Source organism: Solea solea, chromosome 18, assembly GCF_958295425.1.
Source record: "Solea solea chromosome 18, fSolSol10.1, whole genome shotgun sequence".
NCBI lineage: Eukaryota > Metazoa > Chordata > Actinopteri > Pleuronectiformes > Soleidae > Solea > Solea solea.
In genome coordinates, this window is record NC_081151.1 from 8,647,948 (window position 1) to 8,674,956 (window position 27,009).

The following is a 27,009-nucleotide window of genomic DNA, read 5'->3' on the forward strand; positions in this document are numbered from 1 at the left end:
CACCATTTACATTTATGCCAGTTTTGAAGCATACATTTTCTTCAACCGAGGTGTAAAGCAGAGGGGCTAAATTAAGGGTAATGCAAGTTGTAATTGGCTTCATTAGTATGTTATATGATACAACCTGTTTCTCCTATTCAGTGGTCAGTCTTCTACAAAGAGAGAAGATAATTATCTTTAACAGTGAGGCCCAATTGCAGAGGAGCATTTGTTCATTAACCCAATTTCACTCTGTGTCTTTGCCCCCCTCTCTTTTCTGCCACACACACACATAGGTGTCGCGGCATGAGCGCAGAATCTCTCAGATTGAGCAGCTTAACCAGATGCCCCTTTATCCAACAGAGAAGATAATCTGGGATGAGAACATTGTCCCGACAGAGTACTACTCAGGCGAAGGTAAGTGCATTTGCACGTGTTAAATGTAACTGTGTTTGCACGTCTGTGTTTGTTTCTCTGAGTGAGTTGAGACCAAATTCTATCTTCAGTGTCCTGCCAGTCCCACATCGTCACAAGTGCACACCCACATCTTGTGTTATCTCTTATCCTAAGGGCACTCAAGGGAGTTAACTGGCACCTCTTACTCAGGGAATCCTCTTTAGCAGGCAAGGACACCTTCAGAAGATTGCATAGTCTTGATGATTCAAGAACCGAAGTTACATAAAACTGACCATTCATATGTTTGTACATATACGTATTAATATAAATATAAAAAGTAAAGAACAGAAAGTATTATAGGTTTGTGTGTAATTACTCATATATTGTGTAATTATTCAATTATACAGTGGCACTGTCTAAAAGACAGAAGGCCTAGCCAAAGATACTGAGATTGTTGTTGGAAGTGACCACGATGGACAGGATTAGGAATGAACATATTTAAGGGACAGCTCAGGTTGAACGGTTTGGAAGTAAAGTAAGAGATTCAAGGTTGAGATGGTTACGTCATGTGCAGAGGAGGGATAGTGATTATATTGGACAAAGGATGTTGAAGACAGGCCGGAGGAAAAGAGGAGGACCACAGAGAGGGTTTAAGGATGTTGTGAAGGAGGAAATGAGGACGGTTGGTTTTAACGAAAGAAGACATAAGGGATAGTGCAAGGTGGAGGCAGATGATTCCCTGTGGAGACCTCTAAACTGAGAGTCCGGAAGACAAAGAAGTGTAATTACTCATCTTAATTTAATATACACTCTTATAATATAATATTATAATATACACTGTGTGCCCATTCATGTTTTTCTTCCCAGGTTGCCTGGCACTACCTAAACTGAATCTCCAGTTCCTGACTCTCCATGACTACCTGCTGAGGAACTTTAACCTCTTTCGTCTCGAGTCCACTTATGAGATCAGACAGGACATAGAAGATGTCATTTGGCGTATGAAACCATGGTGAGATGTCCGTATTTCTGCAAAAATGTCTGTGCAATTGATCCAGAAATCAAATTTCTTGGACTTTAAAAGGTCGAAGTTGTTGGAAGATGATTCTATTTGTTGATGTCATAGGGCAGTGGTCACCAACATGGTGCCCGCGGGCACTTGGTAGCCCGCGAGCAGCCAACGAGGTGCCCGTGGGCTCATTTCACTTCACCTCACTTGCATGTATCCAAATGATCACTGAGTAAAATGTCCTGATATTGTTTATAAAAACTGTGATAATCATTAGGAGTAAGCACTGGAATTAATGTGTATGCAATTGAATGCATAATATTCATCATTTAAATGGTAAATTGCATAAAATGTTAATATGGTAGCCCTCCATATTATTCTCTACTCTTCAGGTAGCTCTCGGTCTCAAAAAGGTTGGTGACCCCTGTCATAGGGTCATACTGTTGAATGCAAATTTGTGATTATATGTTCTTTCATTACATCAGAAGAGTCTAGATTCATCGGTACTATATTTATAGGTTCAGAAGGTGCAGTGAATCTCCAGGGTGATGTACCCAAAGAAAATGTAATAAAAGGTCATGTGCAGTTATAAGAATGAAATTTCTTTTTATATTCTACATAGGGATTGAGTTTCAAATGAGATTGTTGCACACACTGACAATGATATCTTATTTTTTCTTGCCTAAATAGATCAAATTAATTAGTCTTGTTCCCAGTGTTGTTCACACTGAAGTAAATAAGTAAGCAGTTAGTGCCTTATGCTGCAGTAAATCCACCTGATCCACCTGTCATTCTTGCCAACAGACCATAGTGCTTGTCTAACATCGTGTTGTGTCGTTCTCTATACACTAGGCAATCAGAGTATGGTGGAGTGGTGTTTGGAGGCTGGGCCAGGATGGCTCAGCCTATCACCACTTTTTCCATCGTGGAAGTTGCCAAGCCCAATATTGGAGAAAGTTGGCCTGCTCGCGTTCGAGCTGATGTCACTGTCAACCTCAATGTACAAGATCATATCAAGCATGAGTGGGAAGGTAATTGTCTGTCTGTCTGTCATTTCGGTATACTTACCATTCATACGCATTTGATGTGTTTTTGTTGCTGTCAGAAGTCAGAATGGGGGCATTCCATTGAGTAGGAACTCAGAAGTTTCAAATGGAATGCCTCCTTAGGTCAAATTTTCCGACTTGGAAAGTCAGCCTAAATCTTCTTTGTTTTATAAGTCATTCATACATATAGTACTGTTACATTTTTCAAGTTTGCATTCATGTTTTTTGACTTATCAACTGGAATGCGGTCAGGTCCATGGTAATGTTAGTCCCAGTTTCAACTTCCAATGTAAATGAAACGCATTTTTATGTTGCATACAGACACTATACATAATGTTACTGGTTTAGAACGACATTGAATCACTTCACTTAACATAAGTGCACAATGATCTTAAACTCTCAAGAGAAAGATATGGACATGTTCACATGCCTTTGATCTTTAATGGTAATGCTTTTAAAAAAAAAAGTCAGCTATACCAATTTGATGTCTTCTATTTTTTTTTATATCCACTTTTTATGTTTGATGTATATGTCTTTCTTTTTAATCTGTCAAATTATTACCTTCTTCCATCTACTAGCTCTATCTATCATATACCTAGATCCTTATGTATGAAAGATCAGGCAAATGCTGACAGAGCAGTTTCTCTTGCCCCATTAAAATCCTCCACATGAACTACTGCTCTGTTTTACTGACACTCACCCTTTTCTGTTCTTGTGTCCTTTTCTCTTTTAAATTCATTCTCTGCCTCACCTTTATCCTCCCCATGTCTCCAAATCCCTTTTAATTGTATGCTTTCTGTCCCTGTAGGTCTGCGGAAGCATGATGTTTGCTTTCTGGTCACAGTGCGACCAATGATGCTCTATGGCACACGCTTTGACCGCCGCCAGTCTTTTGTTGATCAGACAGGGCTGGCGTATGTGAGGGGCTGTGAGGTGCAGGGCATGCTGGATGACAAAGGACGTGTCATTGAAGAAGGTATGCTCATATTATACACACACACTCATACACAGCCTAAACAAAGCATTATCCCTATAAACTTAACCATAACCAGTTCATGCCCAACTATCACCTTAACCTAACCACAGGAAGAGTATCTGCCTAATTAAGACCTAATTAAGACCTGGTTTTGCCAGAAAGGGTCCTAAGAGGGTAACAAATACAAACACACACATGCACACTAGTGACACATGACATCCATCCTCCCGTCACCTCCTATACATGATTAACCACTGACTGGTCCTCAGGACAGGTTCATGCTGGTGTTGTCATGGTGACAATCACAGGGAGACCTGACCTGTTCACATTCCATTAACCCGAGGTCAAGAAGAGCACCTGAGAGCTTTGGGTCTCGCCCCCACTTTATATATTGGACTTAACAGACTCAAGACTTTTCTCTGTAAGAGCACAATGAATAGATGAATGGGCTTGTTCTGCAAAATATATTTGTCATAAAATAAAAACATGAACCACATGACTTATTTTCAGCAAGAATATGTTCCAACATATTCTTTTGTTTGTTGATTTGTATATGGATGGTTATCGACTGCCCACTATCAGAGTAGTGTGTCCTGGGCTTTATTTACCATGTGTGTTCTTTCCCGCGTCCTAGTGCAATACCTCTGATTGGTTGATTTACCGTGGCCCGCAGTACTGCTATTCTGTATTATCTTTTTCCCCCTTTTATGTATCTGTGTACTGAAGCACCCTTTCCCCTATCCCCTCTCATCTGTTTGGATTAAATATGCAGAGGTTAGAGATTTTTAATAGGCATCCTGTCAGGAAAAAACATGCATTGCTGGTGTCGGCTTGGTTAAACTTTCAGATCCTCAACAAGGATAAGTGGTACTCTAGCTAACGAGTGGCTGATGGTACACCAGTAACCAAGCACTTGTCTCTATTTCTTTTGATCATGAATGATATAATATCATCTTTCATGAATTTGAGGTCAATACAATGACGCATACATATACATGAATGAACATATGCATCATGTTTTATTGTCCTGCTCTGTGTCCTGCAGCTTCACACAATAATCTATTTAGACATCTGTGATAGCTACACTAGCTTCATTGCACAGACTCCCAATTAGAGTTTTAAGCTTAAAGTCTTTCATGTAACCCTCGTTACTGAGAGGTTGTGCTCTTGCACAGGGAGATGTATTTTTTTAATGAAAAAATAGAATGTAAATCATATTTTTACCTCTGAGAATAAGCTACAGATTACACTAATGATTACGCCCCCTGCTTTCTTCACCACTCTGTTTCAGGACCTGAACCAAAGCCTAAGCTGCGAGGAGATGCCAGAACATTCCGGGTTTGGCTAGACCCAAACCAATATCAGCAGGACATGACCAGCAGTATTCAGAGTGGCACTGAAGACCCCTACGAGACTTTCAACATCATCATGAGACGAAAACCCAAGGAGAATAATTTCAAGGTTTTGTACTACATTCTGAAGCACACAGGTCACCCCTCACTCTGCAACATATTTGAGTGCTTTATCTTCAGACCTTGAGCTCTGGTCCCACCAACACCACTACTGAGTGATGTATCGCACATATTATACTCTCACTGGAATTGTAGCTGCAAGGTTAGGGCCAGGGCAGCTCATGGAAGTTCATCATACTAATGTGTGGATCCTTCCTCTTATTCGAGAGCCTCTCATTACAGCTTTGTCAAATCTCCTTTTTCTAATTCTGCACACCCATTTCTGTCGTTCACAGCCAGCGCAGGTTAAGATGTTTTTTTTGAAGTGATCACTTCTTTCATGGATATGAAAAACTGGAAGTAATGGGTAATCAAGAGGTGTTTTTCTCCCTCTTTGATGTATGACACAGACAAAACAAAAATTGTTTTCTACACTGTTTTATGCACAGGGTGTTTGACAGTTTGCCACTCATTAGAATATAATTACCTGCCATCCAGTCAGCCTACCACAAAATATTCTTATCCTGATAAACCATCTCTTGTTTGTTGATTGTTGTTTGACATGCCTTTCCTACAAGTTCTTACTTTTACTGGTTTTATAACCATTATATATTTATTTTTGTTTCAGGCAGTGCTAGAGACCATCAGACACCTGATGAACACAGAGTGCGTCGTGCCTGACTGGCTCCACGACATTATCCTTGGCTATGGTGACCCAGGCAGTGCCCACTACTCAAAAATGCCCAATCAGATATCTGCATTGGACTTCAATGACACCTTTCTGTCCTTGGACCACTTGCATTCATGTTTCCCCGGCTGCACCATAAAAGTCACTGAGGACAATCCTGACCTTCAAGTCCCTCCTTTCAGGTGAGAGTCAAAGATTAAATGAATGTTTGATTTACGTTGCTCAAGTGTTAAGTTGAGTATTATTTTTTTTAACTATTTGTCATATAATTTACATACTAGGTACAATTAATGCTATAATACTGCATGTTGTGTTTTGTTTTACATGGTTTCCAGAATCAAGTTTCCCGTCTCAAACAAAATAGACAAAGGGAAGAAGAGAAAAGCAGATGAAGAAGTGGAAAACAAAGAGGAAGACACAACCTTGATCGTCGAGCCCTATGTCACTCCCAACCGTGGGCCATATCCCTACAACCAGCCCAAAAGGTGAGAGGTCAACGCGAAGGTTCAGGCCTTCATAACAAGATTATAGTTGAGAAGTTGTTCTGTTTTTATTTTATACTATTACTTCTCTCTAAAAGCAAGCTGAACATTCAAATGATTTTTGACACAATTTTTGTCTTGGTTTGGTTGGAACAGCAAAGAGTCAGAATGCAATAGGTACTACCCTATTCTGGGTCCAGCTAGTTTGACTTATTTGTCTTTTGTCTCTGTGGTGACTCTACATGAATAGATGGATTGTATGCCATTAAAGGAGAACAGAAAGATGCTTTCATATTCCTGTACTCATTAGAGCACTACAGCGTAATGGCTTCATCAAGATTTAAGTCTCATCTGGCGATGGTTTAGGATTTCTAGGTTATGCTTTGATATTCAAATTTTGACTTGTCCACAGGGACAGTCGGTCTTTCAAGACGATCTCAAAAAACTTCTAACAACCTGCAGCATTAAGTACCTTAAAAAGAAAACATTTGAAAACAAATGTGTTCATGTTGTCAAGGCCATTTAGCATTTTAGGTTAATCACTTGCTTTATTAATATCGGCTATGCATTTTTTTTTTTTTTTACAGGAATACGATTCAGTTTACTCCTACCCAGATTGAAGCCATCCGGGCTGGGATGCAGCCAGGTCTCACCATGGTAAGGACTTGTTATTTGGTGATTCACTTTGTAACATGCTGACATGTGTTTTCAGGATACATTTCAGCTCCCTAAAGAAAACCTGACAGATTTACATCATAAATCACATTTCAAAACTCTCCCTGCTTAATGCACCAGATGGTTTATTACACAGAATACGCTGCAATGGAAAGTGCTTGAAAAGCAGAGGTACTGTAAACAGCAGCGTAGCAGTTGATTGGAAGAACCATGGTTCACAGTTGCTGAGGCCCATCAGGAGAAGAGTTTGTCATTCTATCAGTTCTTCATTCAGTTAAAAAAAATTGGTCATATAAGATTTAACTTATGGTTTAGGGACAACATCTCTTGGAGTTGCTGTTAAGAATCAGCTCATAACATGAGTCCCCGAACATAGTGGATGGACTTAAATAGGAGGACAAACTGTCTGAATCCAGACATATAAAGTTATCATGCATATCCTTAAGTGAGTGTGATACTGTCTGGACGGCCTCAGTGAGTGCTGATACAGTTGGCTCATACTTTTCCAGCTCGTTGTTGTAAAGCCAACCGACTTACAGTCATTAATCCTAGTGATGTATACCAAGGGGATTCCCTCGACAGTAAATATGCTGATGCTTCATGTCTCCTATCGCAATCACTGATCTAGAGTGCTGACAAATTCCCCAGAAATCCTGTCTATGATTTTGGCATTCCCAGTGAAATGTTCAACCACATATAAAATCTCATATTAACAGTTGTTGATATATCGAGTTTATATGCACATTGAGAGCCATGTCATTCCAGCCTGCTCTGGTATCTCTTATGTAACTCACACTTTTTGACAAGTGCTATTTCACTCTGGTGATTGGGAGCTGGCAGCGAAGCCTCTGAGTAATTTATTGTGCAGCTATCTGAGGTAAATGCACCAACAAGGCTATGGCAGAGTCGTAAAACAACTTTGCTCCTCTTCTCACTCCCTCTAACCTCCCTTCTTGGCATATGTCACAGTCATTAGCAGCCATAACAAACACACTCTACCTCCCAGCCTGCCTTGTTTGGCTTTCATGTAGGGAAAGCAAGAAGATGATGATTATGTGCTGATTTATGCAAGGGTATCTAATTGTGCTCACTATTTTTAGCAGAATTTGCTCACCTGAGAGACCCAGACTCAGACCAACTTGTTTCATGAATATTTATTTAATAAATGAGTCTTACTCCCATTAAGAAAATATAAGACCTATTTTTGTGGTAACTTCTGTGTGGTGATGAAGGGCTTCTAGCATTGAGATAATAAGATATTTACACCTCCTCCAGCTTCTCTGCTTTTTCAGTAGCTCTCTGTTTCTTCATCCATCTGCACAATCAATGGGACTGTCTTGGCATGCCAGGCAACACCAACATTGCATTGGATCCATCCAAGCATGGCTAACTCCTAGGAAATAACATAGCCTATTCTGACATGCCTGTGGCCTAGCTGTCACATCCACTAGACTGTCTACAGGGCAAGACTCTTTGCACTGTAACCTAACAAGGGATGAGCCGACACAATACTGATATTGGTCAGATAAAAATGTAAAATATGATACAATCCAAAGAATAGTAGAGGGTAGAATAGACCATACATTTTAAATAAAAATCATGTGGGCTGCTTACTTCATCAATATGGGAGAAGAATATTTGTTACAGTTAGAGAATTATGTCTTTGAAATTAACTGAAATTGCACAGTTACAGTCTTTTTTTTGATACAATTTCTTCCGTTTGCTGTTTCTCCAGGTTGTAGGACCACCAGGTACTGGAAAGACAGATGTTGCAGTGCAGATCATCTCAAACCTCTATCACAACTTTCCTGAGCAGAGGACCCTCATCGTCACACATTCAAACCAGGTTAACCCAACACACACAACACAGCATGTCTTCACCCAGATGTTACTGATCTTTGAAGTTTCCTGAACACTACAAACAGCAGTAAAGATATTATACTTATAAGTATAATATCTTATAAATATCTTATAAGATATTAATAAACATATTCTGGAGCTGCTGAACTGTGAATTTCTCTGTGAGATGAATAAAGTATCTATCTATCTATCTATCTATCTATCTATCTATCTAAAGCTGTCTAGATAATTAACTGCTTTTACTTTGAATTTGAATCAGTTAATAATTGTATTCAAACCACTGAGGGAAAAAATGTTTTCGTCTTCCTCCCTCTGTATTTAATCATAAAGTGTAACAGTGGTAGGCTATCAGATGGAATCTTATCAATAAGTATAGCTTTAAATAATGCTGTAGTATATTGTAGTATAGCAGTTTAACACCTCAAATAAGTTTTTAAAGCACTGTATGAAGAATCTGCATGAATTAATGGAGACTGAAATAAGAGCTTCAGAATTGATATGCCTGTACATCCGATGAATAAGATAAGAGTGGCTTCCTTCCTTGATCATTGTTCTTTGTATACCAGGCTCTGAACCAGCTGTTTGAAAAGATCATGGCTCTAGACATCGATGAGCGTCACCTCCTGCGTCTGGGCCACGGAGAGGAAGAGCTGGAGACCGAGAAAGACTTTAGCAGGTGAGAAGAATGAGCGCTTACAAAGATCTTTGCACCTAGACAAACGGAGAGCTTGTGTGAAAATTGAGACAAGTAGTATTTAATCATGCATGTGTGGAGGCGCATTATAAAAATAGTAGTATTCACAGTACATATGCACTACACAGGCAACCATCACAGTTTGATCACAACGGACAACAAACACACACCCGTATTTAAGCAGTCCAGCTGCCCTCATACATAATTAGTCTGAGCCAACACAGTGACAGGGGCCACTTGATACTCTTGTATGACAGGTCAGGAGCCTGGTTTATCTTCATTAGGCATCATTGGCCTCCTCAGCATCTCCCCTGGTGTAAGGGATCTCTCCCTACTGCACTGCACTCACAGGCAATGTCCTGCTTGTTTGACCCTTTTGTGAACCAACCTTTAGTCTGTTTGCACAGAGAGAGAGGTCATTTTGTATGGAATGCCATAATTATTTGAAATATTTCTTGTATAATATTTTTTTTAAAAAGTAACGAGTCATCCTGGGTGAATGTTATTAAAATTGGATTGGCGCTATTTACTTAAATCTTTATCATTTCTGAAATATTAGCCTAGAAGGAGATCTGTAGTTGTTTTTCAACAACAAATGCTCCAAAATAGCAAATCCTAGCTAATACTTAGACCATAATATGTATTTTATTGTATTTAAATGTTGAACACCATGTTAAACAACATATGTTACAGTTTCAAGGGGATGTAGCTCTTTTTATTAATTTGCAACATGATGCAATAATTGTATGTGTTATTTCAAGTGTACAAAAATGTTCATATCAGGTCAGACCAGAGGCCTTGTGAAATGTGTGTGGTTCGGGGTGACATGCCGTGCTGCAATTTAACGTTTTAACACTAGTTGTCTCACAACTTCCTTTGTCTACAACCAAATAAGCACTTTTGTTAAAACATAGTGTTGCTGTTTGTTATTCTACGCTAGTGGTTTGGCACAGAAAAAATAGCTGAGGATAAGAACCACTGGAGTATTGAAGTAAGCTCTAGTAGTTCCCCACTCTTACCCAAGTAAGGTGTTGATAGCGACTCAGACCTCACTACTGAGTGAGGTGGGAAAAGAGAAGGTGGGGATGTGCACTTTTAGCACTCATGACAGATTTGGAAAAAAAATCTCACGATACCCAAGACATCTACGGTTTTACATGACTGCTGCTGTATTCAACACTATTATTAGACATTTCAGCCAGTGTCTTCATTTTTAGTCTTATTTCAAATATAGCTCATTGTTATTGAATAAAACTGTTTTTGTTGATACTATTTAAAGTTCCCCTATAGCTGACATTGCTAATTACCACCTAATCTATCTGTGGCACTGAGCAATTTGCTCCCTATATCTCTTAGCAACACTTACGGTTGAGGGGGAGTAGAGGTCTCTCCCTCACTTGCCTTGCCTTGACTTGCTTGCTCAGCGTGAGCATATGACTGTAGAATGAATTGTGTTATATGGGAACTGTGGTCTGAACCAGGGGAAGAAGTCTCTGGCATTCTTAAATTATGCAGCAACACAGATGTAAAAGGTTGAGCTTTAGCTAGCAGGATTTAATATGTTCCCGCCTGCCTAGCTTCCTCATAACAACATGCAGACTCTACACTCCTTCCACCCCACTTACACCAAAGAGCCAGAGAGTTTTAATTAACACTATACATACATGAGATGAAAAATGTAAGACTTTGCTCCTCAGAATGTCTAACAAAGGAATAGCTACTGCACTATCAATTAAAAAAAAGCCCCCCCAGGATTTCATGATGAGTTTTTTTGTGCTGTTGCAATGAGATTTTGTAAGTGGAGTGTAGATGAATATCACATTTAAAATTCATTTGTTGACTTGTACCATACGTTAATTAAAATCAGTGCTCTCATTCAGGTTGGAGCACAGTTTTTACATTTATTGGATGTAGAATAACTAAGTAACTGTTTTCACACTTGTGCATCTATTTTGGGTTGCAGTCTTTTAGTAGCTGAGCGCAGGATGAACAGGTCTGTTATCCTGGGAGGCAAGGTCACATATTAGATTTTATTTTTCTAAGGCAGATCAGTGCAGTCTTGAGACATCTGCTGACTGAAGATCTTTGCACTGTGTCTAAAAATAGAGTTCACCTCCAGTATTACCCTATGACCCCTCCCACTTCCTGTCAGTGTGTGCTGCTCGATTCGCTGCCACCTGCTAATTGCTGTTCAGCTGCACAATAGGATGCATGATAGAACCTCGGCACCTTTTTATATAGTCAGGAACACTTATTTTCTTCTTCAGGAAGGATCATAGTTGCATATAATTTTAAACTGCATGACCTCGGATTACCTGAATGGAAGCATCTGTATCCTCCTATTCAAGGGTTACACAGTGAAGGCGATTATCTAAACTCCACACAATCAGATCAACAGTAACATGACACCCTTCAGATTAATACTAACTCTGCTCTATTAATTATATCTGTCAATTTAGGAGCAATATCCAACATGATGGTATGCTTGTGAGTGATTTGGATCACATCAGAGGTTGTTGAATACCCATGCTGTGCTCTCTGTCTCCAGATACGGCAGAGTGAACTATGTCCTAGCCAGAAGGCTGGAGCTCCTCAGAGAGGTTGGAAGGTTACAAGAGAGCTTAGATGTCCCAGGAGATGTTTCTTACACCTGTGAGACTGCTGGACACTTTTATCTCTACCAGGTAAGATTATAACTAGGTGTGTATCTGTTTTTGTTTTGTTCTGTGAAGATATTTTTGCTTTGGCCATATTTGTAAAGTTTTTTGCAGTTTGCTACTCATCTCTGTCTAACTAATAGATCAATACACACCCATGGAGATTTATTTCTGAGTATAAATATTGATTTATATGCACAAGAGAGTTAAAAGTATTCAGGAGATGTTTTGCAGAAATAATTAGAATAGATTTCTGTATTGTCTGGCCTGTTCCTCGGACATATTTATTCCACACAAATCCAGAAATAATTGAAGTTTCTATCCCCCATGCTCGGCTCTCTCAGCTGCAAATACCTAGAAAGTCTGATCCTTCACTGTTTATTCTTGTCACCTCATTATCACTGTCCTCTCAGGCTGCAAGTAAAATGCAATTACATATTGCATTCTTAAGCTTCACCAGGGTGTTTCTAAAGGACGTGCTGGGTGTAACAGTCATTCAGTGTTGCAGGGCACTCAAGTTAAAATCCATTGGGATACCTACTGTAACAGGCAGTGTATTTCAGTGGCAGGTGTTATACAGTGTGTCTGAACAGGGTTTGTCAGTATAATAGCATTGCAACCTTGATAGGATCAGATCCTCGTGGATCTGGACATTTACATGTTGTGTGTAGTGGCTGTTGTGATTTCATCATAAAATGGTCTAGTGTTGCACTTTGCCCGCAGATTGAAGTCTCTCACACATGCTCAACATTGTGATTTCCTACAAATTTGATGCTGCTTCCAGTGATGTCACTAGGTTTTGTGATTTGTATGAGCCCACACTAAAATGAATACAATTATACTTTATTTAGACATTTTAGTGTTAAACCCCATTTTCATGCTTTTTGGCCATGAATATCCATAATAGACTTTTGACTTCTGGTACATTTTAATGACAACAATCCATCATTTAAGTTTGTTTTTAGTAAAATGTTAAAGATGAATAATGAATGAGAAAGACTGTGCAGATGCTATACCTAAATGTAACTTCACAAATGCAGGAAGAAGTGACCTTTAAAGTGGTTGAGTCTTTACAGAGTTATAAAAAAGTTATAAAAATAACCCCCAATAAAGTTAAAAATTGAAACAAACATGGATTTAATCACCAATTGACAAACATTTTAATTCAAGTCCACCAGTTAATTTCTGCCTCTGAGTATCGCAACCACCCTGTCAGCTCACCTGTTTCAGCTCACTTTGTTTTGTATTCTATTTATCTTAGCTCTGGAACCTGGCTGTCTGTGTAGTGCTGTGACATTTAAAGATGTAAATGTCAAGGATTTGTTATGGAGTTGAATCTGTGACCTTGAGCTGAGGTTTCTGTTTGTGATCGATGATAACGATGTACTCAGAGACATACTTAAGGTTTAGATGGTTGTCTTAATAGTCTGTACAGACAGATACTTAACACACAATTAGGCTAAATCCTCCAGCAGACTCATTAATGTTTCTTAAAGTTCTTTTTTTCAACAAGGGTATTTATAGGACTAGACTACCCTGCTGTTTGGGTGAAGCTGGTTTATTAGGTGCTCAGTGGGGGTACCTCTGAAAGAGTGGCACTATCTGTTCTCATTTGTTCATTTGTGTGTAATGTGCTTTAAGCTGAGGTCAAATAATTATTTAGGAATTACAGCAAGCACCATTTAGCCTGGGCAAAGCAATGAGAAACTCATGTATGTTAATAGTATGGAATTTGGTTAAACATTAAAACTCCATCAACCAAGTAGTCATCAGCAATTTTGTAAATTAAAAAACAGTTGTGGTACCGCTATACTTGGGTGTTAATTTTCAATAAATAAAAGTAGTATGACATATATTGACATACATTGTCAAACAATTCACATTTATAGCACAAAAAATTGACTTGAAGGTGTTTTCATTGATATGTGATATCCTGCTGCATAAATGAAAGGACAAAACCAGTTTGAACACTGTTTGAATATCATATGTGAAAACATCTGATGTCTGCTTTCTCTGCCCATTACAGGTGATCTCTCGCTGGGAACAGTACATGAGCAAAGTCAGGCCTAAACAGGGCAAGGATGTGGAGGTGGAGGCCGTAGCCGCCTTCTTTCCCTTCCACAAGTACTTCTCCAACGCCCCCCAGCCCGTATTCAAGGGACGGTCATTTGAGGAGGACATGGATATAGCAGAGGGCTGCTACCGCCACATCAAGAAAATATTTACCCAGCTGGAAGTAAGAACACACCAACATGACACACATACACATACAGCAATAACCAGCATGGTGCAAAGATTACTTAAATGCAATATGGTATGACAATTTTATTTATAGAGCACATCATTGCAACTACATTCAACTTTATTCACTGAAATTCACAGCAATGGTAAGACATGTACAGTTCCACGTGTAGAGGCAGACTGTAAAGCACTGATTCAAACACACACATGCACTCAGCTATGTTGCTCACATACTGTTTGCCAGCTTTGTGTCCAGGTGTTGAACTCTGCTTCATGCAATACTAACTGTGCCCCACTAGCTAAGTAAGCATAGTTACCATAGTGACAGAGTGCTGTAGATTAATAGTAAATGGAAAATGGCTGTCTCTTTGTGAATGTGCCTATTTATGAGCCACTCCCTCCCTTTATTCATCACCTGTCTTTCACTTCACTTAAAAAAATAATCATCATATGAGATACTTTCCGCCATATTTACTCTATACCTGTAGTGATATGTTTGCCAAACCTTTGTAAAGATGAGCAACACAACAATACATTGAATCTTCTAACAATAACACTTCAGATTTATGGGAACACCAAAAAGGTCTCTGAAAAGCAATAAAAAGTTATTGGCTAGAGGTAATATTCCAACACATGTGATGACCTTGATTTATCTGGCTGGCCTTTGTATCACTGCATCACAGTACCTCTTCCTCCCTCCTCCCTTAGCCTCACCCATGCTGCAGTGAAGTCTGTACACCCATTAAGAGGTATTGCTGTCAGTGGTGCAGGGCAGGGAACGCAACATCCTGCAGAATTTGCGTTTCTGTCTGCCGATTCAAAACTAAAAGTAGTTTGGAACAAGCTGTCAGGAATATCCTAAGCATTTATTGCTAGACAGACAAGGACAGTGTGTGCCTCCTGGGAATCTTCTCTGTAAACATCTCCTGTTTCTTCCTCTGCAGTCCCACTACACCTTTGCCCATTGGTTATGGGCATTTTTCCTCTTCCCTTTCAGTGTCCGTGTATACTCACCGTCTTGATTTCAACCACTCTGAAGCCGCAGGGGTTAAAAATAGAACTCATCAATATTTCATGTTTTGATTGGTTTAATATACTGCTAAAATTGTAACACATCAAATATTTATGCCCCAGTACTGTCCGAGTCTGCTACTTGAATACAGTCTCTGTCGATTTCCGTTTACTCCACCATACAGCTACCGTGGCAACCTGAATATCACACATCTTTCATTAATTTCTCCCCCAAACCGTGTGGTTTTCGCACTGCCATGAAATAACTCGGATGAATCAATCAAATCAAATGAAAAGAAAAACCCACTGAGGACACATTTTTGATCCAATCACTCAAGACCTCATTCTGAGGTGGTCTAGGACACTTGGCAAATTTGTGATTGTGTTTTGGGCCACAATAAAGGGCCACTACCTCTGCAGTTTTGTAATTAATTTAAAGTATCAATACACTTCTCAGTGTTTCCCAATTCACATATATTTATTTATTTGTTGCCATTACCATAATATGAACATTGACCACCATATATTGGTTTTGCAGTGATATCTTATTTTATTCTTCAGTTGCTCACACTATTCTATCTGCAATAACATGTATTGCACATAGAGAGGGAAAGTACGATTCAGTCACAGACTCATGTGGAGATGCATTTTCACGCCCGATGTAGACTTTGAGCTGCCCACTCATTATTGAATCACCTGAGATGGATGAGTGCGAGTTTCCTCATGAAAGTAGAAAGCAGGGGGATTATGCTAATGGTGTGCTTCATTAAAAGGCAGTGAATGTTTTTTGAGCATTATAGTTGCCTTTTGTGACTGACTGTTTCAAGCTTTTGTGAGCAGTGAATCACATATGACTCTCTTCTCTTCTTTACCCTCAAAGGAGTTTAGAGCCTTTGAGCTGCTGAGGAGTGGACTGGACCGTTCCAAGTATCTGCTGGTGAAGGAAGCCAAAATCATTGCCATGACCTGCACACATGCTGCACTGAAACGTCATGACCTGGTGGAGCTGGGATTTAAGGTAGAGCCTTTTCAGTTGTCACACAGATTTGACTGCCTGGTTTAGTTTAAGTATCGGTGTTAAATTGCTGAATCTCTTCATTAGTATGACAACATCCTGATGGAAGAAGCCGCGCAGATCCTGGAGATCGAGACCTTCATCCCTCTGCTGTTACAGGTATCTCCTCTCATGAATAAATCATAAAAAATGTAATACGTGCACACTTAATGAGTGAAGACTGAAATTTATACCTGTGCCTAAAAATGTACTGCCAGGCCCCAGGTAGTCTTGTAAATTTCCACACTAAGTGTAGTTTAACCATTAACACAAGAGTCAGTGTTCTACTGTCTGACTTTCTCTGTTAAGATCTGACTGATGAGCTCCAAGCTCAGTAATGGTGCTTGTCTTCGGTAGTTGTGCCTAATTGTGCGAGATAGTGCTGATGACTTTTTACAGATGAGATCATTAAGCACATCAGCTCATCCAATAACTTCACCAGAGCTCCCTTGTTTATCTCTAGTGAGTCATAGTCTGAGCCTTTTGCCAGGTATATGTCACAGTTTTACTCTATTCATCTTCTTCAACTTCACTTTAATTATTCTGCCAATCTCTAATGAATTTTTTATCAGTTAAAAAAATTATAAGGTTTGACTAAGGTTTGATCATTTGCAAAATGTAGCAGCATGACTAAGACATAAATAAAATGTAGGCTGTTGTAGCTCTTCATGCTTCACAACCTTGCCAGGCTTTGAAGTACTCTTTGTTGTCATCCTGGAGACCTGATTTCAGCTGTTGCCACATCCCATTTTCACCCATTTCACTTTCCATTCATCCTTTGGATAATTTTACATGTGTGTGCAGTGGTAATGTTTATGGTTTATTTATCTTGATAACCATGTTCAAAGGGAGATCTAGCAATTCAACCAACCTACACTGTCAAATGCAAATGTAATATTTTTTTCCAGATTCTCATACTCACTTTTGCAGAGGTCTGTTATACAGGTGTTATTACCACATATTTTATGATGTTCTCTCTGTAGAACCCAGAGGACGGCTACAGCAGGTTGAAGCGTTGGATCATGATTGGAGACCACCACCAGTTGCCCCCTGTTATCAAGAACATGGCCTTCCAGAAGTACTCCAACATGGAGCAGTCTCTCTTCACACGATGTGTGCGCCTGGGGGTGCCCACCATTGATCTGGACGCACAGGGCCGTGCACGTGCAAGGTGGGTCTTTCTGGCAAAACACCACAATAAAGTCAATTTTGACTCCAGAGGGTACAGCATGTTTTTTTCCATCTTTTTGGGCATCCAGTAAAAAACATGTTTTTTTTGGTTTGCCTGTGCCTACAGCTTGTGTAACCTGTACAACTGGCGCTACAAACACCTCGGGAACCTACCTCATGTCCAGCGACTGCCTGAGTTCCAGGTCCCCAACCCTGGCCTAACCTTTGACTTCCAGCTCATTAATGTGGAGGACTTCAATGGGGTGGGAGAGTCTGAACCCAATCCTTACTTCTACCAGGTCAGTAGTACATATTAAAGTACACAAAAGCATACACAGCACAGGTATTAATTGTAAAGCTAATCTAGTACTTATCTGTTATGGCAAACATTTATACTTTTCTCCAATATTTGTAAAAATCCACAATGTAAATAAAATGATCAATAAATCTGAAAAACCATAAATATCAACTTAAAATTTATTTTCTGAACCATAGATATTTTCTCTCTGCATGACCTCATTTTGAAAAACTCTGAATAACAGGGAAAACACAGTGTAAAACTTAGTATTCAGAATAAAACTCTATATCTTGTAACAGCAGAAACGGTTTAGATTACAGAATGTGTAGTAGTTTTGAAACACTGAATCAGCCACTGCAGAACAGTTAATTCATTTTTAATATGTAATCATTTGGCTACTAGTCCATATGATATATTAATAACCCTATTAGGTCTGCAGCTAATACTGGCTTCTCAGCACAAACCAGTGTGTTTGACTTCACACCAGGAACCACAATGTGTTTCAGTGTGACATTGCTGAGACATTCAAAACTGCGTGGGCTGGGTGTGGGGGAATAAAGGGATGTGTTAAAAAAAAAGAAAAATATTACTTTGCCACCAAGACAGTATTGGAGCCTAGATACCTTATTTTTAGTATAGCCATGTTGTAAATGTTAACAGTAAAACAAACATAGTTGTTTATTTTGATATAGTGGTTTTGTTAAATGTTGTATCTTTTAAATATGGAATGGATAGATAGTCGAATTATTTAAAAAAAAAATGTGACAGATGGAAAATAAATTGAGAAACCAGTTTTGTTTATAAGCTTCATGGCCAGTGAATATATCACAGTCCTTCATGCAGCCTTGAACATTGTGCACTGTGAAGCTTATTGTTTTTAAATCCAGACCATGTGCACTTCTCGAGGCACCAGGTCACATGAACCTCAACTCCATTTGTCTGTTGCCATTTTCTGGCTCCTCAGGGGAATTGCCAGTATCGCACTCACTGCACCAAACACACACACACAAACTTGCAATTCTATCTTAGTGAAGACACATGTTGACCTAATGAATTCCTTCTCTGTTACTCTAACCTAATTCTGACTTGATCCTCAAACACAGTCTTACCCATACAAAGTATAGAGCAACCAAAATGTCCCCAGTGTTCTGTGAAATCTTAAAATTGCCCTGGTCCACACAAAGTGTGCACATATGTACGTACATACATTCCTAGTAGTAAATTGGACACTAGAGGAGCAATTGTATCCATTGCATGTCTGAGTGTCTGTCACAGCTGAACAAACATTAAACAAAACCCTCCTTTATACTCACCCAGGAACTGTACATCTGTCACACACAAACATGCACACACACAGCCCATAGTCCAAAGGTCTACTTGTCCTTCTTTGGCTCATTTGCTAAACCATTTTCCGTATCAGGTCTCCGTGTGTTAATAGCACCTCCAATGTTGTCAAGTGGCTCAAACAGGGTAGATTCTTATCATAATCCACATCTTCTATTGTTACAAAAGGGATTAACTCAGCTACTAGGCTTGCTACTTGAGCCTCCTCTGCTTCACAGTATTTATTTTAAAAAACATAAGACCAAGTGGCATGATAGGCTTTAGTCTAGATATACCTTTTTATTTTTTGCTATTTGATTTGTATTTGCACTTGCAGCTATAGTGATTCAATTCCCTATATTTGTAGATCATTTTAAATATTTCTTCTTGAAGGCAAACCTGATGTTCAAACATGATTTAATTATGAGGTAAAATGTGGTTTGTTGGTAAAATATGGTCATTAAAGACATGGATGTGTGCCATTTGGAGACAGGTAATGGGTGAACAACAACAAAGGCTGTCACTGTTTTTGATGTGTTGACTCCCTTGCATCTGGATCAGGAATAGTTGATGAAACTGCATAAATTATTATCAACGATGTGAGGCTGCAATCCAGGCTTAATTGAAAGTACATGAATAATGCAAAATGTTGCCCTGTTTTTTTTGGTCACATTTGAAGGGTAGAGTGTGGCCTTGGAGCCAGCATGCACACACACAAACCAAAGAGGAATTGCACTGTTACAACTAGGGCTGCAACGATTATTTAATTAAAGATTATTATTCAATTATTAAGTGAATCCTTAACTACTTTGATATTCAATTTATCGGCTGAGTGTTTTGGACAAAACAAGACATTTGAGTAGCATCATCATTTCCAGTTTTGGTCAACACCCATATTATCTAATATTTTCTGACATTTTACAGACCAAACGATTGCTCGATTAATAGAGAAATTAATTGGCAGATGAATTGATTATGAAAATAATCATTAGTTGCAGCCCCAGTCACAACATGCAACAACTATTTTGAATATCTTGCCTTTTTCTATTTACATACAGTGGTACTGGTTTAAAACAAACCTGCCATTGTCATGAGCGATTAAAGATTTGATGATGCAACCTTGTAACACTTTTGATATCAAAGCCACAGTAGAAATGTGCCTTCTGTGCAGCGGATCCTAGAATGGGACATTTTGTCCCAGCCTGACTAGTGGTGTTGAGTTCTGTCTGAGCCAATTAATTCCAGCCCAAATCAGATGGCTACTCATGCATTAATGAGGGGGCTTTTATCTGGCTGGAAAATTGACAAGTTAACACTACACAGGCAGGAAAGGAATAGAGCTAGATGTTGCATGGATGGAGATAAAGGGGGTTAAGATTCCACACATGGCAGACAGCCCTGAATATTGTCATTGGAAGATTGAATAATGTGTTTGTCTCATTACTTACGTACAATAATATTGTATGAATAATGTACAATAATGTTAATCTTGGCATCTGTACTCTTCTTTTATTTCATAGAACCTGGGCGAGGCAGAGTACTGTGTGGCCCTGTTCATGTACATGCGTCTGCTGGGCTACCCTGCCGACCGCATCAGCGTCCTCACCACCTACAATGGGCAGAAACACCTGATCAGAGATGTCATCAACCAACGTTGTGCTGGCAATCCCTTTTTTGGACAGCCCAACAAGGTAAAGACATGCACTCACCACTTGACATGTTTCACCCAGTTGCATGTATTAAGTGTGACAAATGTGTAATGTTAAATGATTGATGTGTTGTCCAGTAAGAGGTTGGATTTCTAAATCAAAGTAGGTTGAGAATATAGTATAGTCAAAGTGTTGCATTAGTGAATAGCTTCTTCAACAACCTTTATTGGCATTATCAAGTATTTAAATGACTTCTAAATTCTAAAAAAAAGAATGAAACACACACTGAAACTTCACGTGTGTGCTGCAGAAAGCCCTCCTTACTGCACCAGTGAGCAGGATTCAGTGTCACATTACCACTAGTGAACCTCCATGATCACATGATCTCTCGCTAACATCCTTCCTGCCGCACAGACATGATGTGGTAATGCTAATAGAAAGAAAACATGGTGACACCACCATTATTTGCTCTTGTTTGTTTGCTGCACAATTTACCTGACAACAGAAGCATGTAGTTCAGGTACGCATCTAATAATTTTTACTTAAATGCTTAAGTTTAAAGAAAATAGGAGTTGTTCTCCTGAATAATATCTGTCAGCAACAATTAATGACTTAAACAATTAAAGTCTAGATTTGAAAGGCTATCGACTAATTATTGTTATCGACAAAATCTCCATAAATATTGAGTTATTTTTTGCTCATATCGCCTCAGCCCTTATATACTGTACGCATGAACAGTTTCTTTACCTCTACATGTCAGCTGCTGTTAATTCACCAGCCTCGCCACTGTTAAAGTGAGAAAGTCACAGCTCTCACTTCTCACAGGTTTCTGTCTGCTACCACAACCATGCACTTGTTCTCTTTTCTGTGCAATGTAGATGTAAGATTTAAAAATCTTACATTTACACTGAATCTAAATAAATCTGAATCTACTATCTAAATTCCTGTGGGTTGGAAGATTAACAAATGGTTTAGGAACATACTTTATTTGCCTTGCACCATTTTTGGCTAAGCAAATGTTTTTTTTTCATGTGTTCATTGTCCAGCTTCATCAAATCATGAGACAGTTGAGAATGCTGCAGGTCACAAGACCCAAATAGAGCAGGACACTACTGTGTCCTCTGTTTGCAACAGTGTACGTACCAGCCAACTGCATACCTCAAACTCTGTGTGTGATTGAGAGAGAGTGTGTGAGTGTTGTTGGGGAAAAAGGTTTAAAAGAGCCTGGATGCTCAGTGAGTGGGTGGGTGTAAACTGAGCTGTGTTCAACCCTGAAGGATCCCTGTTGAGTTGTCTTTATCTAGCCCACATTATTCCCCTAAACTCCTCTTGTTTCTCATCTTCCTTTCCCCTCCTTCACATTGTGTTAAGTCAGCAAAAAACTGGCACAGTTTCCCATCCCTGTTCTGTTTGTACTGCCAAATGTTTTTACCCACTAGCCCGAGGTTATTCTTTCCTCTCTCCTTACTTTCCCTTACCCACATTCACTCACCGTTGTTCTTCAATTCTTTTACACGTTAAACAATGTCACAGATATGTTTATCTAGGCAAAGCAGAAAACTATAACAAAAAACACAGAGTAACAATGTCATAGTGTCACTGCAACGGAGAGCGGCAGCTTGCTCAACTCAAATTTTATTTATGGAGCATGTTTAAAACAACCGCAATTGACCTAAGTGTCGAAGTACACAGAACCACATCATTAAAATAGCAAAACATAAAACAATGCAGTACAATCACTAAGCTATTTCAAAATCTGTATATATATATATATATATATATATATGTGTGTATGTATGTATGTGTATGTATGTATGTATGTATGTGTGTGTATATATATATATATATATATATATGTGTGTGTGTGTGTATATATATATGTGTGTGTGTACAGTGTCTGTCTGTTAAGTGGATACAAGCCATGTATAAAAGAAAGACAAATATTGCAGTGAGTTGCTGTTTGTTAATTATCTATTCAAAGAGCAAGGAAAGGATCCCTCCATCATTTGTGCAAACAGAAGCTTAAATTATTGTTTATCCCATCACCTGCACTTTTAAATGTTCCTTCCTATTGCTGTGTGTGTATTTTGTAATGTGCAATCCTACGTTGTTGCTTTGTCATTGGGTATATTCCCTATTCTGACAATTGGCCAGAAACTGTGCTTTGTCATGTTCGATGTCCTGCAATGTTTAGACATAAAGCCTTATCCCGTGTGCTTGTGGTCTTAGTCAGCATGCATGCCCAGCAATAAAGTGACAGGGGTGACAGATTTGCTGAGATGAAAGATAGTCTGAAAGAGAGAGAGAGAGAGATGACAGAGAGAAAGGGACTCTTGTGGGAAAATGCTGAGCAGCCGAAAGGTCACGACGCTGAGCGTCGGGTCTAGTGTGTCTGACAGTGTGTCACAGTGGCTAAAACCAAGCAAATGTCAACAGCCAGCACACTTACGGTCACAACTTTAATTAAGAAAGGGCAGTTAATCACCAGTCACAGTCCCACATTCAAATGAACACATTAGCTCTCAGCTGAATCCCAAACACAGCAATTGGCTTACATGCAGACAACATAGATTGTCATTAATCTTTATTTATTAGTTTGTGGATTTTGGGCCAAGTCAGGAGGTAAGGTATATTATTATCAATTCAAGGGTAGTATTTATTAATTTGGGTCAGTAATAAAAAATGTATCACATAAATGCAAATGCTTCACTCAAGTCTCAAACCAGAGACTCCCAAATTTAAATCATGTCAGTCTTTTTAAAATAACCCAGTATATCTTGTTTTCCTCTGCCTGTTGAGAACAAAATGAAATAATCAGCCAGTCTGACTTGTGTACAGGCATGTGCCATGCAAGAATTACTGTTGGCCATTACCTGAGAGACATTGTGTCATAGTGTAATAATTCTCATATAAATAGCTTATAATAACACGACCCAGTATGGGTGTGCACACGAATACAGTCTGTGCCGCAAAGTGCTTCCTTGAATCCATAGACATGCATGTCCCACAATGATGTGACCTCTGTAAATCACTCCCTGGAAGATTTCTCATAAATAATTTAACTCCATGCAAAATGCTATACCATGAAGACATTCTCCATCAAAGATTCACCGTCTGTGCACTTGGATTAACCCTGTTGTTTTAGTTTTAACCATATAGTTATACACTGGTAGTGTAATGATTATATCCTCTAGAGTAAAAAGGTCTGCTGGAGTTCGTCTTTGTATACATACCATATGCATATCGTTGATGTTTGACGAGAGCATACAACCCCCAACACTGTCATGCTATTGTAAAACCGACATATTGTTGCCTCTAGTGCTGCACCTGTTCTGCATAGCAACAGAGAGACCTAAATACATATTGGTGTAGTTCCTCAATATCCCCATTGCATTCTCTTTCACACATTCACACTTACTCCTCACATTGCATTCCATTTTACCCAAAAGGGGAAATTATAGGGTTCGTTAAATGGAGTTCCAGAATCTCTGAATGTTGTATTAGCCAATGTGAGACGACTATGACTGCAGGATTAATTCAGCATGTGTGGTTCATAGGTCTTCTCAGCAAGACAAAAATAACTGGAAATAAAATTACCAAAATCAGGTTTGCACATTAAGAACATTTCAGCTAACTAAGCAAAAGCAGCACATATTTTGCAATGTGTGGGTGGCGGGGGTTCTTTTTCTTTTTTTGAATGATTAATATTTTTGTGTGTCCATGCAGGTGACGACAGTGGACAGGTTCCAGGGTCAGCAGAATGACTATATCATCCTCTCACTGGTCCGCACCAAGGCTGTGGGACACCTCAGGTAATTACTTCAACGCATGCCAAGAAGAAGGGCTGATGTTCTACTGCAAATGTATTTGTGTACTAAAATGCAACACCCAAGATAAACATCCTCCAGGAACACAGCACAACACAGCATAATGTAGGCACTCTCTTAAGACGGCGGCTCTCAGTTGAACACAGACAGTGTTTTTATGTCCTTTGGAGAACGTGTTGAATAGTTACACATCACATAGCTGAACTATGCATGAGCTGAGGGACTCTAAAATAAGCTTCAGGACAGGGCCATGTCTGTGGCACTGACTTTACCTCTTCTCCTGGTTAAGAGAATATCAAACACTGAGATGTGTTCTTATCAAAGGAAAGCTATGTAACAGTGATTAAGACACATTATGGTTAACCAAACTGCAGAAGTGTTTTTTTTATGTCTTTTTATTCCATACACCATTGCTTTCTGCTTAACTATGCTCTCTTGCTGACCTCTGTTCAGTGTCCTCAACTCAGTTTCTTATCGCTCTTCTCCCTCTCCTCCTAACTGTCGCTTCCTTCCTCATTTCCCAGAATTGATTTGTGGTGAAATGGCCTTTCACTCCTGAGCTGCCATGAGATCCTAATGAGCTCTCCACACTTAACACGCTGCATGTTTTAAAAACCAGACGATTGAGGCCAAAACCCTTCCACAGTGCTTAAGCTTGCCTTGCTGGCCTGTGGCTATGATGTACAGTAGCTGCTAGTGGAATTGCACTGTTCACAGTTTTGTCACAGATGTACTGCCAGTGCATTCATCTGTCCTCACATTGGCCGGTCAAATGGGAGCACCAGTGTGAAATAGAACTCGTTCCTTTTGTAGTTAAATGTACATACTAAAACTGACCATGCTCAAGTGTGTGTGTGTGTGTGTGTGTGTGTGTGTGTGTGTGTGTGTGTGTGTGTGTGTGTGTGTGTGTGTGTGTGTGTGTGTGTGTGTGTGTGTGTGTGTGTGTGTGTGTGTGTGTGTGTGTGTGTGTGTGTGTGTGTGTGTGTGTGTGTGTGTGTGTGTGTGTGTGTGTGTGTGTGTGTGAGCAGAGAAGAAACCGCTTAAAGTAACGACTTGATGTTGCTGGGAATAAAAAGTGCAGCTCAGCCATGTAAAGTGGTAGTTTATCTTGCTGGTACGACCTGCTCTGCTCTCAGCATCATTCATTTGATCTTGTCTCACACTGGATATTACACTCTGCTTTGTACACACTCAAATGCATCCCTGTAACAGTTATTGTTACATTGTAGTTGTGCGATGGAGGGGATGGAATTTCCAGCCCTGATTTATCCAGGGTGGGCCCTAAAAACCTACTTTTGCAATTGTGTGATTCCCTGTGTTTCTCAGCTTCTACATGAACACATAACCTTATATTGAAGCATCAATATGTGTGTTAACTTTGGTAAATGCTGCTTTAATTTACCATCTCCAAGCAATTTGAAGCTCTTGTGACCACTGGTTCCCATTATTGAGATGTTTAAGGTTCATGAGAACCATAGCCATCATTCTTTGACGTGGATGCAAGCTTTTACACAGATTTAAATGAATGATTTTTTGGTTAGTCCTGCTAAGGAATTCCCACGTGAGAGAACAACTGTCCCACAGAAAGGAAATAACTTGTTAATCCAGTATTTCAGTTTTTGTTTTAACTTCAAGCTGTAATGTGCAACTTTTCAACATAAACAAATGTCCATTACATTCATCAGGGTAAGGAATTTAACCGCGGTTCTCTAAAACACGACTGAGGTAGTGAGATACCGAAACAACTGTTGAAAGAACAGTTGGAATGTGGACGTAGTGTTGACCTTTCAGAAAGCTCTGCAGACACACTAAAGACTTGGGATAAGTCAGCAACAATAGCAGTGTTTTGGCGACAGAAGTTACACACTGGACAGTTCATATTCATTGATATTTTGGCATTTCTGAATGGGTTGGAAAACCATTGTGCTTTTCACTTACTTGGATCACAGTGGTATACCTCGGGCTTTCAACCCCTGCTGCATCTCCCCTATTGGCAATATGTTGCCATGACAACCACAGAGAGACCAGCTGACCATGTGATGAGCTGACCCTTGCTTTGGCAGGAGTAGCCTTCCTGCTGCGCTGATACACACAGGCACACTCACATGTGGGAAGACACACTTCGACATGCAAAGCACAGATCCTGACATTCCTTGACAAGTGCACACACACGCACACAGCACTCATCCATGTCACACCACCACCCAGGTGGGTGTTTTCTCACTTGTGCCATGTCCACAAGCTATTGGGCTTTGTGATTGGTTCCTCTCCTCCAGATGCTTTGCCCATTGGTTCGAGGCTGTCTCTGAGGAAATATTGTGCTTTTAACTTTGCTTTTTTTGTCTATGCAATATCCCTCGTTTCAAATGTACAGTAATTCTCAAATAAATGTAATAATAAATGTACAGTTTGTAAATGTTAACTCAGCCAGAAATGGTGCACAATGGTTTCTGTAAGCCTTTTTTTTTTCCTTTTCTTTTTTTTTTTTACCCTGCTGCATATTTATAGAACTCGTATTGCAAGAAT

The 27,009-nt window shown here is 39.4% G+C and overlaps 1 protein-coding gene across 2 annotated transcripts in view; it reads left to right on the forward strand.

The window, feature by feature from the left end:
• The window catches only part of aqr (aquarius intron-binding spliceosomal factor), a 43,176-nt gene that overhangs the window by 12,669 nt on the left and 3,498 nt on the right, over positions 1-27,009 (forward strand). For both annotated transcript variants that reach the window (XM_058615276.1, XM_058615275.1), the window contains exons 16-33: positions 276-396; positions 1,243-1,384; positions 2,234-2,412; positions 3,236-3,403; positions 4,695-4,864; positions 5,483-5,724; positions 5,878-6,027; positions 6,612-6,681; positions 8,435-8,545; positions 9,126-9,235; positions 11,802-11,937; positions 13,937-14,146; positions 16,043-16,180; positions 16,265-16,336; positions 17,200-17,387; positions 17,514-17,685; positions 20,528-20,698; positions 24,383-24,468. In XM_058615276.1, the coding sequence (XP_058471259.1) occupies positions 276-396; positions 1,243-1,384; positions 2,234-2,412; positions 3,236-3,403; positions 4,695-4,864; positions 5,483-5,724; positions 5,878-6,027; positions 6,612-6,681; positions 8,435-8,545; positions 9,126-9,235; positions 11,802-11,937; positions 13,937-14,146; positions 16,043-16,180; positions 16,265-16,336; positions 17,200-17,387; positions 17,514-17,685; positions 20,528-20,698; positions 24,383-24,468 (2,636 nt within the window). The remainder of the gene's footprint in view (positions 1-275; positions 397-1,242; positions 1,385-2,233; positions 2,413-3,235; positions 3,404-4,694; positions 4,865-5,482; positions 5,725-5,877; positions 6,028-6,611; positions 6,682-8,434; positions 8,546-9,125; positions 9,236-11,801; positions 11,938-13,936; positions 14,147-16,042; positions 16,181-16,264; positions 16,337-17,199; positions 17,388-17,513; positions 17,686-20,527; positions 20,699-24,382; positions 24,469-27,009) is intronic.